Source organism: Bactrocera tryoni, chromosome 3 (genome assembly GCF_016617805.1).
Source record: "Bactrocera tryoni isolate S06 chromosome 3, CSIRO_BtryS06_freeze2, whole genome shotgun sequence".
Classification (NCBI taxonomy): Eukaryota; Metazoa; Arthropoda; class Insecta; order Diptera; family Tephritidae; genus Bactrocera; species Bactrocera tryoni.
This window is the reverse complement of record NC_052501.1, coordinates 10,549,029-10,564,540: the sequence shown is the minus strand read 5'-3', so window position 1 is coordinate 10,564,540 and position 15,512 is coordinate 10,549,029. Positions and strand designations below refer to the sequence as shown.

Genomic DNA, 15,512 nt, shown 5'->3' with positions numbered 1-15,512 from the left:
TTTTATAGGGCTTCCGATGTGACCATCTAGGTTTTACAAACTTCGTAGCAAACCAATTCTGCCCGGTTCCTATTCTAACGGTGTATTTGGATATTAGTGTGCTCCCCTCTCAAAATTACAGAACAATTAGGAATTAATTACTCCCGAATGAATACTTTTCTGGCTGTTGTTGTTGTTTTAGAGACAGAATTCTGCCGAGTTGACAGTCCATGACCGGATAAAAAATCCGCGCCCGTTCCGGCTGTCGTAGGAACGGAATACTTTTCTGGTATTGTCGGATGCTAATTATAAGCTGGTAAAAACAACACTCCTTACATCGAGTTCACCTAACTGTTCTTTTTACAATTTTTGAGAAAATTTAAAGCATTGAAATTACTTTTGGAAATGTTTACTTAAACTACAGCCAGAATATAAATTTTATGCTAATTATTGAAAATAAAGATTTTTTTTTTGTATGAAAAAGGGAAATATTGATATTTTTTTGTGATATTTATCGATTTTAATTTTAATTGGCGACCCTAGCCTAACTTTGAGTAGCGCATTAAACTAGAGCTAAGATTTTAAAATTAAATATTTATTTGAACATATTTTATTAAACGATTTCCACATAACATCAACACTTTCTTTCTTACACCTTCGACAAATTTGAACTATATTACGCAATGCAATGAAATAAATATGCAAGTACCATATATAAGGGCAGTTTATTATTATTTTTCAAAAATATGTTTACAATTTTCGTTCGTATTTTAAGAAGTTTGCTGTTGTTTTCCTTTATTTCTCATATGTATATTTTTTATTTTAAATAATAGTTGCTTAGGAGCTTGTTTAAATAGTAAGTTTGTTTCATATTCTTGAGATTTTACACAACTTGTTTTAAATAAATTTTTTTAATATACATAATTTTTTTCCAAAAAAATGTCTTTTCATTTATTATTTTTATCGACAATTTTTTTAACTTAGTTTTCTTCAAAAACTTATTACATTTTCTTCAAACACTTATTATTATTTTTTTTTAATTATTATTTTGTTTTTCAAAAATATTATTTTCTTTTTATAAATATATTTTTATTGCATTTTTGTCATTTTTTTAATAAACAGCATAATCCATATATTTATTTGATGCATTTGTGCACAACTTTTTAACACATAACACATTGAAATATTAAATTTTTCCATTAAAATACGCATATAAAAACTTTTAGCGATTTATTTCATATTTTTTGAAGGTAAAGTCAATTTGGTAAACAATTTAAGAAACATAAAAATGCAATTAAGAATTTATTGAAATAACGAAAGCATTGTTTTTATTTAATGTAGGGAAAACAACTAAATTTTTTACAAAGAATACTTAAGACTAAAGAAAAAACCACCGCAGGACAACCCATAATAGGGTGAGCGCGGAAGCAACGGTATTTTAGTGGACAAATTTGTAAGCGTAAACGATATTTGAAACATTATAGCTAACAAAAATTGTTTTTAAACATTCTCACTCGCAAAAAATAATTTTAAATAAATATGAAAATTAAATTCTAAACGTTTCGCACTTCCAGTTCGAGTTCGAACATTCTAACTCTTAAAAAATAGTTTCAAATAAATATGAAAGTTAAATTTTAAAGGTTTCTCACTTCCCAATTCGAGTTCGAGCATTCTAAATATCAAAAAAGTAGTTTTATAAACTTGAAAATTAAATTCTAAACGTTTCGCACTTTCCAATTCGAGTTCGAACCTTCTAACTCGCAAAAAATAGTTTTAAATAAATATGAAAACAAAATTTTAAGCGTTTCTCACTTTCCAATTCGCATTTTACCGTTTAGTAGGTGATATACCCTGCTTTTAGTCATAAAAAAGCTGCGACATTTATTATGAATTGTCCAAGCGGTTGAAGAAGAAATAAATAATATGTATTATGCAGTAAAAATACAACTAAGTACACGCCTCCAAGTCGTCAGTTTCAAGTGCGTGGCGCAACAAACTCGAGTGCGCCTCATTAAAATTGGCAACTGTGAAGGGTACAAGAAGCGGCCGATTATACTTAGCATGTGTTCAATGGTCCGCCAGTGTCATTTAATTTATAAATAACCTATAGCGCCTTAATTTCCTTTTCAATCAACTGGTTACAAATACGCTATTGTTCATTTTTCATGTGATATTTTATGTATGTATATTAATAGTTAGTGTGTGTTGTTACGCCTATAAGCAGTTTATAAATTAAATTTACGACTAAAGTGCAGCAGCGCTTTATTTATTTCTTAAGTAATTTAATAGTTTTATAGTTTTGTTCATTATTACGACGAGTTCCATCATCCAAGAAAACATTTTTTTTATTTAAATACTTAATGGGTGCGCTTGTGCGCAGCACATTTGTTATATTTTAATTTTTATTATATAACTATTTTCAAAAACAATATTTTTTTTTGTTAAATTTTCGTTTTAGAATCAACACAAGCAGCAAATGTACGAGTTTTGCCTTTGCAAAGGTAAGTTGCTGTTGCATTGATTGTAATTAATTTGCTTCTTGCATATTTTTTGTCGCTGCCAAATATTTTATATTTGTAATTTCATATTTCCTCTAAAAATAAATTAAAAATTTCAAATTACCAGCACTTGTCACATGTATACATATGTATACGCGTGTACGTTGTGCATTTCCAACAACTGTTGCGCAATTGGCCGCAACAACAACCCAATTAATTTCAAATTTTTATATTTATTTTTAATACACAATCAAAATACGACCACATGTTACAATTCGTGTTTTTTGTTTATTTTTTGTTTTGGTTTTTGCATTCTGCGTTTTTGCAATTTTCTGTTTTATCCTTTAAATCCACGCTGCTTTCTACATTAATTACAAATAAAATTAATAATTATTTATAATTTCTTGTTTTGTTTTGCTTTCCTTCAGCATTCTTGCGTGCAAAAATGTGCGATTAACCTCAAAATTGCATGCAAAAATGTGGTTTATCATTAATCTCCAAGTAAGCTGCCCTCTTTCGCTACAACATTTGTGGTTCAGCAATCAAATTTAAGCTGCGCTTTTGCTCACATCCAAATGAATTTCATGCAACACCACAGAATACCGCGTATATCTCACGAAAACAGATGATTTTGCGCAATTTTGACACGACTGTTTGTGTTTATCATACATATGTCAAAAATGCTGTGGCTCGTTTGTTATTTGCGAAATGTTTATATGATTTTTCAATGACTTGCCTTTAAATTTTAAAATTTAATTTATATACAATCAAAAAGTGTTTTTGCTAGCTTTTATTCAATGCTTTAATGCAACAAAATTTTATAATTTTCATACAAAGCTTAATAAATAAATATTGTTGCATTTTTTTTTTACTGAACACAAATAATATAAGCTAAGCATAAGCATAGCTTTTACAAAATACTACAATATAAACAAATTCTAATCATTTTCACTTTAACATGCGGCTATAAAGCAAAAAAAAGTAACAGTAAATTGGTAAGCAGCTAAACACCTTTGCCAGAAGGTGCGCTGTATCGCATTGTGAGCGAGAATCTCACGTAAATAGCAGTTGAAAGGCTTTACAGTTAGCAATAAGTATAGAAACAAGCTATAACTTTGCCGCCTTTTGTCTAATTTTGAACTTTCATAATTGTATATGAAATATTTTTTATAATTTTTTTTTATCAGAAAACACAATGTGTTCGCCTACTAAGCGTCTAACAAATTTGACTAAGCATAAAGTTAACAAAAATTATGGTAAAGTAAATAAATTAAACAAATGCAGCTCAATGCCAATATACATTTGAGTGTGTATATGTTAACAAAATAGGAAGGAAATATATGTATATGTAGCAGCATTGTTCATATTTTGTGTTTGTATAATTTGTTAAGACTTTTTTTGCACATATTATTCAGCTTTTGAATTTTCTCTAATATAATGACTTTGTAAAGTAAGTTTTGTTACTCCATGTAACATTACAAACGTTTTTGTTGTAACTAATTTATTATGCAATACTTGTTGTTGTTTTTTTTTCAAATAATATTGATATTCACTTTTGTTGTCCATTTAACGACACTCCATATCTTATATAGATTTTGTGGCGCCAAATTCAATTTGAATTTCATTTTCTTTAGAAAATATAATATTTTGCGAGATTACAATTTTTGTATTGTAATTTTTTGTTTAATTCGCCGCATTATTCAAGCCTAATTTACTAAGCAGTTTTAATGCATTTTTAGCCGCATCATTTTGAGATTCCTCAGCGCTAGTGCCCATGCCGTGACAGATTTGCGGTGGATTGGAAGAAAGCGTCACGATCGTTAGGAATTCGCTGTGATTTCCCTTGGGAAAATCGGAAAAGTTCACCTATACGATTTGGGTTTATCGAAAAACGGAGAAAACAAATATTTATTAGGAAATAATACTAGAAACAAAAAAGTATAAAAAGCAGCACTAACCTCAAAACCCAGCAATTTTGCCAGATATAGCAACTGATCTTTCGTGTGCACGCCTGCCGGTTTCGGCTTCGACGCGCTGCTGCTCGATGGCGCGGCACTGCCAGTGGTGCTGCTAGCGGTACTTGTCGAGTCCGCCACAGCCGGTGTGGCAGTAGCTTCAACAATGGGTTTAGCATTTGCAGCAGCAGTTGGTTGATTGTCAGTGCTGCTTGCGTTGTTTTGTACCGCGGCAGGTGCCGTTTGCGTTGTAGGGATTACCGATTCCTCCTGCTTGTTTTCAATTTCCTCGACCACCGGTAGACGTGCTGTAGTACTAATCATGCTTTCTTTTTTCTTTGTTGCATCTGCAAAAAGGTTACTCCCACAAATGAGTTCACAAACACAAACATATAAAATATATATTTTCACTCACGTTTTTTGTTGTGACGCAGTATTAGTATGCCTGGCACTTGACCAGCTGTGGTGGTTACAAGTGGCACATCAATGTGCGCTTCAGCGGCAACAGCTGGCGTTGCGGTGATTGCTGGCGCTGCAGTTGCTTCAACATTTGGCTGCAATACTGTATTGGTTTGCTCTTTACTGGCCTGGACGCCCGCTGTTACTACTGATTCTACACAAACTACTGATTGTGTGTAAGCTAGCGGTGTGTTGGACTTCAGTTCAGCAGCCGCGGTGTCTCTTTCTCCCATCGCCAAGAGCAAATCTGTAATTTTGTATTATTAGTTATGTATTGCTAAGTCAAAGTAACTAATTGGAACCTACTTTGTGCTGCATTGCGTTTGGCCAGCTTTTTGCTGTTGCCGGTGCCACGTGCTACCATGCCGTGTGCCGTCACCTCGATAATGAATTCGCGTCTACGCGAGTTCTCATTGCCGTTCTTCGCTATCAACTCGAAAATCGGCTCTTTTTCCTTGCGATTTTGTTGCAACTGTATTAGTCGCGTGATGGGGTTCTCAGTCTCGGTATCAGCATCATTTTTCTCCTTGATCGAACTACTGCCACGTTTTCGTCGTTCACCCATGCTGCCACCCGATTTGCCACCACCGCCCGAAACGGAGTCCGCGCCGGCTGCTGCTTTGCTGGGCGTTTTCACTTTAATACGCTTTATGGGTGACTTGGTGGGCGTTAATGGTGGTAGTTTCCTCAGCTCCTCCAGCATCTTCTCCGCAGCGCGTTTCTTTGATATCTTCTTACCGTTACCCTCACCTTCTGTTACTATGGTGCCCACTACGCAAGCTGTTACGAATTTCTTCATGTGCGCTGGACCCTCTTCGCGCAGCACCTTAAAGTGTACCGTTAGGCTGCGTTGAATGCCAATCTCATAAACCAGCGAGATCGGCGATTTGTTGTCGCTCTCCTCCAGACTGTTGTTGAGCTCTTCATTAAGCTGTGTGGCGGCTTGCGCTTTGAGCACTTGCAAGGCACGCGCCGCGGCATCGTGCTTGGCTTGCTGCAATGTACGGCCCAGCCCTACGAATTTCTGCTTTCCCACGACTAGTGTCACCCTGGTCAAAGCAGCAGGCATGCCATAACGATGTGGCATGCCACCATGGTGTGGGTGCTGCGGGTGTGGCAAAGGAGGCGGCGGCAGCATACCGTTATGTGGACCACCGGCCATAGGTGGTGGCGCCATTAACGGGTAACGTTGCTGTTGGTTATATTTGGGCATGTACGCACGTTGTGCGGGCGCACCATAACGTGGACGCATAACCGAGCCGGCAGCGGGAAGTCCGTGCATCTGAGGTTGTGGTGGCGCTGTGGCATACGGGCCGTTGCGGCGCACATATGCCGGATCCATCAAACGCACATGTGGTGGTGGGTGCTGCGGTAGCATATGACCACCGGCCATGGCGTGTGGTGGCAGCGCATGTGGTGGCGGCGGCACATTGAAACGCGGTGCCATCATAGCATCTGGTGGTGGTCCCATGCCATCGCTCGGTCCAACTTGTCGTGGATCGAGCAGATAATAGGTCTGTTGACCCAATTTCATAGCGAGCGCATTCAACTCCACTGTAGGCGTGATGTTAGCACGCGATGAACTCCCCTCACCATCCGCGCCGCGGCGTATCACTTTCGGCACGGGATGTTTGTATTTAGTCTTTTCGATAGCCTCAGCAGCTGCCAAGTGTTGGGCTTTCTTTATTTTGAAACCCTCAGCTGAATACTCCTCCTCACCCAGTTTCAGGGTGACCGTGAAACGCTTACAATGCGCTGGTCCCTTCTCGCTGGTTAAGCGATATTGATGTGTGATCTGTGAATGAATTAGAGCATGCAAAAGATTAAAATAACAACAATAATAAGGAAATGTATTTACTTTATTGTAACGCGCCAATTCGTTGACCAAGCACATCGGTGTCTTTTCTTTCGAATTTTTCGCCACTGTGTTGTCTTCATTGGACAATATGTTGTTGTTGTTTGTCGTGCTGCTGCTAACTTCAATGCTGGAATTTGTGGTTTGTGCTGCGCTAGTCATATTCTCCTTATTAGACTCGATGGAGGCAGCTGTCAATTCAAAAATCGCAAATGAAACTTCTACGAACTATATATATTATATATCCAATAAATTATGCCACTTACCCTCTACTTGGTTAGTGCTTTGTACGATTTGTAAACTCTCACGTCTCGTAGTGCTTTCGGCAGCTGCTGTGGTCACGTTATTAGCAACGACCTCACTTAGATGTGTCTCTGTGGAGCTAACAACATTGTTGCCGCTGCTGCTAACAATGTTGCCAACGTTCTTAGCAGTTTTATTAGTATCGTCAATACCCACCGACGGTCTCACAGTACTCACGTCAATATTATTTGCAGCCGAACTGGCATGAAGGCGCGCTTTCAGCACGCGATTTGGATTCTGCAATATGGTTTTTGGTGGCACACCGCTGCCAACATCGCTGGCGGCGCCACCACTGACCGACACAACGCTATTATTGTTGTTGTACTTAGATTTATGCACATTATTGTTGTTGCTTTGCGTGTTACCGGCAGTATAGTAGTTCAAAGTCGTAGGTGGTGGTTTTTGCTGATGTTGTGTCTGTGGCAGCGACGGTGGTGGCACATGCGTATTGATGACATTCTTTGCAAGAACCAGATTTGTGGTTGTTTGCACCGCTTGTTGTTGTTGTGGTTGTGTTTGTTGCAACGGCTGTTGGTGCTTTACGTGCCCGTGTGACTGCTGTGGTGGCATTGGAGCCACTGTATGCTTATGTTGCAGCTGTTGTGTTGCTTGTTGTTGTGGTTGTTGTTGATGATGCAACTGATGCTGCTGCTGCTGTTGGTGATGTCGCGACGTATGATGTGGCACCTGTGTGGTTTGCTTCGATTGTTGTTGTATTGCCGCTTGTACCGGCAACACATTGCCGTGCGTATTGCTGGTGCTGTTGTTGTATTGCTGCTGTGCTTGATGATGATGATAGTTGTTCTTGTTTGTACTATTATTATTGTTGCTGTTTATATGCTGATGTTGTTGTCGCAGCTTTTGCAGCTGCGTGCTGGTGTGCATAGATGAGGGATGCTGATGTTGTTGTTGTTGCAATGGTTGCTGATTCAAACTAGAAATGGACGAATGTTTTTTTATGGTGTGGTTTCAACGAATCATTTAGGAATTTTAACTTTATAACATAACAGCCATTGTTCAATTAAAATTAACTTTTTTGCAATTATGTACCTTGAACTTGAAAAAAATTTAACAAAACGCACTCAAGTGGATACTTGTTCTATTCTGGAATACTCGAAAATCACAAATCATAAAAATTTCCACACATAAGTTGATGTCTCGAGTTACCACAATTCTCCTCTTCCTCACTTATTAACTATTTTCACTATAAAACACACATAGTTATAAAAAAAAACACACAAACACACTTTTCTTAATAAATATTAACAAAGGTGGCACAAACCATAGCTCTCAAAATATGAATACTTCATATTTAACATTTGACAAACCGCAAAACAATCTTGGCGGAATAATAAAAATTTGACAATCAAACAATGCACATTGGCAAAAGTGTCAGAAAAGTGTCGAAAAATTGCGAAATACACCAGAAACGTGAAGAGCCAAACGCGATTTAAAGATATACTGAAAATAATATCGTAAGCAAAATAATATAGACTGCACCATGCGTTTTGCTGTGCTGGGCAAATGATCTCAACTGTTGGCTGTCGTCTTGCCGACAGTGCATCCGCGGCCACAGTGAATACATGAGAAGGAAATAACTGTGAGCAAGAGCAAACGCGCGGAAATATTTGTGCAAATAGACCCACGTAAGCGAATGGCAACGAATAAAGGTAAAAAATTGACCCCTCCCATTGTTGTCACTGACGGCAGACGGACGTTGCAATGCTCGTTGTTGTTTTCACATTTTTTAAGCGCTCGTTAGGGTAGTCCATGCTTTTTTCAAATACAGTATCCTTTCATTGTCAAGACATTCTGGTTTGTGTGTATGCGTGTGTTGGGTATGGCACAGAGCACGAAAAGGATTGTGACAAACACAAAGGCGAACGTCATCAAACACAAAACACATAAGCCTAAAAGCACAAGTACACTTTGATCCGAATACTGCAATGGTATTGACTCAGGTTTGGTTGCTTTTATTGCGGACGGAAAATTGCAAAGCAATAAAGTGACGAGCGGCAACTTATGCTTGATTTTGGCGCAGCTCAAATAAATCAATTTCAACTTTATCGATTTGTTTCGAAACTTTTCATTTCAGCTTTGGAGACGGAGTTGAGATGCATGGTTATGCTAATAAATAATGCCAGAAGTGGCATCGTGTAGTTCAATGTCGAAGTATATACATATGTACATATGCTGAAGCAATGAAGCATAACAAGCGACAATACTATCAAAACCCAAAAAGAAGAAAAGAATCAGTTCAGTTCAGTTGCACCGAAGCTATTATACCCTTCACAAGTAAAAATGTCACTCAGTTTGTATGGCAGATATATGCTACAGCGATCCGATCAGAACCATTTGTTCTAAGATTGTACCGTTGCTTTGGACAGTAATCCATGCCAAATTCCTTGAGGATATATTGCCAAATATAAAAGTTTTCTATATACAAACTTGATTTTAATGGTTAAGTTTAAATAGCAATTTGATGCTATTGTGCTCCGATATCGGCAGTTACGATAAATGAGCAGCTCCTTGAAGAGAAAAGGACGTGAGCAAAATTTCAAAACGATATCTCAGAAACCGAGAAACTAGTTGTCATATATACAGACAGAGAGACTCAGCTCGTCACGCTCATCATTTAATATTTAATAAACTTTGTTTAGGGTATAAAAAATTATAGTCAACTCTTGCTCAGCATATAAGACAGGGCTGTTGGCACTCCTTGACACTGCCGCTGGTGCAGCACGGCTGTCACTGTTGTTGCATGCACAAAAGCAGGCACATTTTCTAATTCGCTTAAATACTGACAACGGGCGTTTTGTTTCGATTGTTAGCCGTGGTCACCACTCTACCACTTCAATCGCCGTATCCGCTATCCCCTCCTCCTGAAGATCGCACTTTTTTCGGGGGTTTGCAATTTTTTTCATTCGCACTTCTTTTATAGCTTTGTTTTGGTGAATTTGGCAATTACGGTTTGGCTGCAGTGCTTTAATAGGTCAACGCCATCACCATAATCAGCAACGCGTTTCGTTTCATATTCGTCATTATCATCAGCATCAGCATCAGCAGCGGCACCGGCGGAGTGGCATTGTCAACGTCATTGACGCTGCGGCATAAATACTTTCAAATGTGACAAATTCAATTAGTGTTCAAAAGTGAGTGCGCTCAGTGAGTGTGAGGACGAGCCTAAATTTTATAATCCCTTTTTCGTTACTGTTCTCCATTTCTAATTGCATTTGCGCATTGTTGACAAATTTTACAGTCCAAAGAAGCATTTACCAAATAAAAAACTCCAAACATATCTGCATATAATGTGTAATGGGATTATTTAGTTGTTATATACATATGTATGTAGATACATTCCGCAGTCTCTTTAAACGTGAATTCCGAAACCTATAGATGTGAATGTAAGAAAAATCCCGAATTTTGCTTCGAGACTTCTGGAATTTAGCACTTAGAAATTTATCTTGACTTTGGTCAGTTTAAATGGCATTTATATGCTATAGTGATCCGATCTGAGCAATTTCTTCGGGGATTGCACCGTTGTCTTGGATAATAGTCCGTACCAATGAATGAAAATATTTTGTCAAATAAGCAAGTTTTGAATACAAGAAGTTGATGTTGATCGGTAGTTTGTATGACAGCTATATCCTATAGTTATACGAAATGGGCGATTCCGCTAAATGAGCAACTTCGTGGAGAGAAAATGGCATGTGCACAATTTCTGAACGATATCTCAAAACTTATTTCTCCTATATACAGACAAACAGACGGATATGACTAAATCGGCTCAGCTCGTCACTGTTAACAGTTATATATGAATATATGAATATATGAATATTTTTTATAGTATCGGTGACACTCTGTTTCCTAGGCAAACGTTAATATGATAAACGATCGTATACCCTGTCCTAGTCATAATTAAGCGCTAAAATAAATAACCTATAATTACTTTATTGGCAAACTTGTATGCTTCAACATCTATTGAGTCGTTGGATCAGTACCAACTTTAGTTCCGTCTAGGTGTAAATATGTATATAATTTATGCAGAATAATAACGAAAAAAATTTAATTTTCACACGTTACTCTCAAGCGAAACAAAGACGAACCTTTTTTCTGTTTTTTTTTTTAATCGAATAGTGGCACGAAATAAATGTCTTCAAAGGCGGTGAAAAATTAAATGAATGTATGTTAGTATGTTTGTCCGTTTGTACACATGTGTGTTTCAGGCGCAATTCTTAGATGGCAAAACAAGAAAGAACATACGCGCAAGAGAAATATTAGCTGTGACAAAGGTAAGTGTTGTTGTTTCGAAGTACTAACAACTAACTGCAAATGCCTCCACTACTTCAACGTGAAGTGGGAAAATGGTAATGGTACGGTAAGTGACAGACGTATGGAAGATATATGCATAAATACACATACAATATATACATGTATAAGCACACTTCCAGGAGACAGGGTGGAAGAGCAAGAGAACTCGTTACGCCTGAACGGAAGTCATGCTGCGAATCAAAGCAGCTAAGCAGACTTGCCAACCCATCATATGACAAGGTAGTCATATACATAGACAGCGACGTGCACACACACACACATACATATGCAAAGGTGACTACACTTGGTTGCATAGAACGACAGTAAAAAACAGCATAAGACATCAAAAGGATAAGAAAAAAGTAGAAATTATAATTTATGAGTTGAGAAAATAGAAAAAAGTTCAAAGGAATCATCCCAAGCAAATGCGTGCATACACTTTCAACTGACATATGAAGACATTTACATAAAAATCACCGTTAGAAATACTCCTGAATAAAACTACTGCTGTTAAAACTATATCAATTTCCAAGTTGTGGCTTACCGTGCTGTATGATGATCGCGAACATGTGACGCCACCGCAATGGACGAGCCTGAGATCACTGCAGCAGTACCAGCAGTTGCAGGACCATTACTAAGATGTGACTGCTTTTGCTGACTCGTCTGTTGTTGCTGTTGTCCGGTTGGTTGCGGCGGTGGCACATGTGCCAAATTCATTTGCGGTATATGAGGCTGTGATTGGGTATGCGGCGGTGGCACAGCCATGTGATGGGCACGCAAGTGGGGAGGTGCTGTACGTGCCACATGTGCATGATGCTGCATATTGCTGTTTTGTAGATATGTGCAACTGCGTCAAATAACACTTTATATTCGTATACCTCCGAAGTTAATGAATAACTGAAAATTTAAGAAAGAAAGTAGGTTTGCGATTTAAAGAGGTACATAAATAGCACAGCAATTTAAGTTAAGCAAACTTAATTATGAAAACAAGAAAACACGTAAACTTCAGTTGCACTAAAACTATAATACCCTTTACATATACAAAAGATCCCATATCATAACTTGATTATGTTTGTTAAATTGGTGTGGCAGCTACAAACAAATATGTATGCTATGGTAATTCAATAAGAACAATTTCTTCGGAGATTACATCGTTGCCTTGGACAATAATTCACGCCTAATTTGGTGAAGTTATCTCGTAAAAAATCCATTCAAGAATTCTCGTCAAATTAACAGCTTATGCAAAAATGCATACCGATATCTCGTAACCTGTGAGATTAGTTCGCGTAAATACAGACCGACGGACATGGCTCCGCTCCGCTCATCATGCTGATTATCTATAGGGTCTCCAATGTTTCCTTCTACAAACTTCATAGCCTGTTCAGGGTATAAAAATGTACTAAATGCAAGCCAACGCATTCATATTGATAAAATTATATTCATTCTTATACAATCTATTTGCATTTGTACTTAGGGTAGAAGAGCGGTCGTATGCAAAAATTGCAAAATTGCTCATTGTTAATGGGCAATTTCAGCTTTCAACACATACATTGTTTCAAAATTTTTATGCAAAATGTTTGCTATTGTACCGATATGATGTATACAACTTGTGTTTATTGTTTTTGCCAAATCACCTCTACCAAGTTACCTAAAGCAAACTGTTAGACGCTCCTATCCTGCAGCTTTTAGAGAGCAATAAGAACAAACAAGTACGAAAACTACCCCAAAGAGAAAATACAACTGCATTTTATCCAGCGAATATGTGAAACATTAAATAATGGAGCTGCATTTCTTATTTCTTGCTGTTTATTCTTCTACTTGTAAGATTTATAATTGGATAAAGTTGCAGCTGCAGTTTCACTTTTCATCAACACCGGTCTTCATGCATTCCAACGGGTTAACGAGTACGTGTCGAAGGGCTGACTGCAGTAAGCAAACAACAAATGCAGTATAAAGAAATATAATTTGACAATTGTGAGCATTAAGTCATCTGGAAATGTTTTGTTGTTAATGCTTTGCGTCAATTCTTTGAAAATAATCACTAAAGTATACAAACATTTAAAATATTATAAACAAAATGTTTAACCCAAATGTAATACACCTGATGATCAGTGCGGAAAGGTCATTAAACTTAGATCTACTTATTTATGTACACGTAAAATAGTGCATATTTATTAGAAATAATTACGGAAAATTACTCGCTTAACACAGAACAGTATAAACGTTAACAGCGGTTACGGCGAAGCTATTATACCCTTCACACTGTCATTTCTTATAGTAAAGAAAGGATCATTGATCGGTTAGTTATATGGCCGTGGCCGGATCTGAAGAATATTTTGGGCAATTATACCATTGAATTTAGTGAAGCTATCTTGTCAAATAAAAAAATGCTCCATATAATAATTTTATACTGAACAATCAACGGGTTTGCGGATATACAGACAGACAAACATTGCTAGATCGACTTAGCTCGTCACAATGATAGATAGATAGATATCCGATGTTTTCGTGCAGGTGTTAAAACTACGTATCAAACTGGGTAAAGTCTGTCCCGGTTATAAAAAGTAAACCTAAATTTGGGCGTTGATTTTCCGAAAATTAGATGCAGTTTACAAACCTCCATTTATTGCAATTGTCTCCAAAATAAGGAAACATGATCAAGACCCCGACAAGAGAGCTGAAGACATCATTTAATACATAACACAATTCTATAACTTGAAGATTTTAGTAGTATGGCCGAAGAAATCCAAATTGAAGTAGTCTCTTGACATTGAAAAACAACTGTAACGGTTGTAGACCCGTTTCTTGTGACATAAATTGGCGATAAAAACTATTTGAAATTATTTAATAAATTATGGGGTTGTGTGATTAGCCGTCTAACCTCAATGGAAATAGAGGGGAAGAATGCACTTATTACTTCTTAATTTAAAAAAACTCTAATAATGGTAGCAGGCTCACAAATATTTTCAAAGAATATTAAATAATAAAGAAAGGTATAGAAGAATTTAATTTTATTTTTAGTACATTTCAAAGCTAAATAACAGTTATTTACCAGATCCCTAACCCATTCTCTATACACATCAAGACTAGAAGACAGCTGACTACTTTGCCTGCGTCATCGTTTCTAAAGCAATACACTATACAACAACGTGAAGCAGCCAATTTAAGCTGGGAAGCTTATAATCAAATAGGTATGCATAGACGAACGTAGGTACATATGTAGGCACAACTTACCAGCTGGTACTGCTGGCACGCTATGATAGGCAAAATTGTTGCCGTCGTTACAGTATTATTTACTCAGCAGAGAAGACGTCGGTCTTTCGCAATCCTGCTGCCGCTTTTAATCGTAGCCCGCCAAGATAGTTGTTGCTTCTGCAGTCGGACGGCAATTTTTTCCTTTACTAGCTTTTCGGTGACGTTGTATGGAAAAAGCCAACAAAACGATTATTCTCACTCGTTTTTTTTTTCTTTCGATACTTTTTGTTTTACAAATTTACACCTCACCTACTTCACTGCATATTTTCCAATTGATTTTGCTCTTTTATTGATTACGAATTTGCACTTTCTTTTTATGTGAACTGAATTTCGCCCTTCTTTTACCTTGGATTTTCAGTTCTTGTTTTTTTTGTTTCTATGATGAACTTTTCACAATTCTCTTTGCTGTGCCGACCAGACTTTTCACTTCACCGTTTTCAATTATGAACTAATTATACTTAAATTTAATTGTTGAACTCTATTATTATTTTGTACACACAACTTCCACTAAGCTGTTTTCTATTAGTAATCTTATTGATTTGCTTATATTATCGCAATTTACTTAAATTGTAATTAACGTGCGGCCATATTTTGTGCGGCTGCGATGGAACTCGAAGAATAATAAATGCAGAATGCAGAAAACAAGAACAAGAAGAGCAGAGAACATGGTTGCATTTGGTGATTTTAATATGCTTGGTTTTCAGCTATTTGAATTTGCGTGGATAGAGGGCGCAAAATGGCAATTGGTACATCAGATGGCGCTGCTAGTTATTTCGAATTGGTCGAAAACATACATTGCTATATATGTACATATGCATGTGCTTATGAATGAAGTGGCATAAACATAGCAAATTGGCGGAATTCTTATTTAATATTATAAAATTACGCTGCACCCAA

At 37.0% G+C, this 15,512-nt stretch overlaps 1 protein-coding gene across 2 annotated transcripts; it reads right to left on the bottom strand.

Annotated features, from left to right (window-relative positions):
- Positions 1–1,062: 1,062 nt before the first annotated feature.
- On the bottom strand, positions 1,063–15,226 carry LOC120770311 (maternal effect protein staufen). Of its 2 annotated transcripts, none has more exons than XM_040097682.1 (9): positions 14,865–15,226; positions 14,595–14,765; positions 11,905–12,257; positions 7,013–7,983; positions 6,750–6,937; positions 5,198–6,686; positions 4,848–5,138; positions 4,436–4,779; positions 1,063–4,343 (listed from the first exon to the last, which is right to left on the bottom strand). In XM_040097682.1, the coding sequence occupies exons 3-9, from the start codon at positions 12,180–12,182 to the stop codon at positions 4,161–4,163; spliced, it is 3,744 nt and encodes a 1,247-aa protein (XP_039953616.1). In that variant the 5' UTR covers positions 12,183–12,257; positions 14,595–14,765; positions 14,865–15,226; the 3' UTR covers positions 1,063–4,160. The 2 variants fall into 2 exon arrangements, with proteins under 2 accessions (XP_039953616.1, XP_039953617.1); XM_040097683.1 differs by having other exon boundaries at positions 14,595–14,761.
- Between the last annotated feature and the right edge of the window lie 286 nt (positions 15,227–15,512).

Bases quoted from the DNA above. Each gene is read 5' to 3' on its own strand.
- LOC120770311 (XM_040097682.1), bottom strand. From the start codon at position 12,182: ATGCAGCATCATGCACATGTGGCACGTACAGCACCTCCCCACTTGCGT. The intron at 5,139-5,197 runs GTAGGTTCCAAT...ACAAAATTACAG, and splicing joins CAAACGCAATGCAGCACAAA to ATTTGCTCTTGGCGATGGGA. The intron at 4,780-4,847 runs GTGAGTGAAAAT...ACCTTTTTGCAG, and splicing joins ACTGCGTCACAACAAAAAAC to ATGCAACAAAGAAAAAAGAA.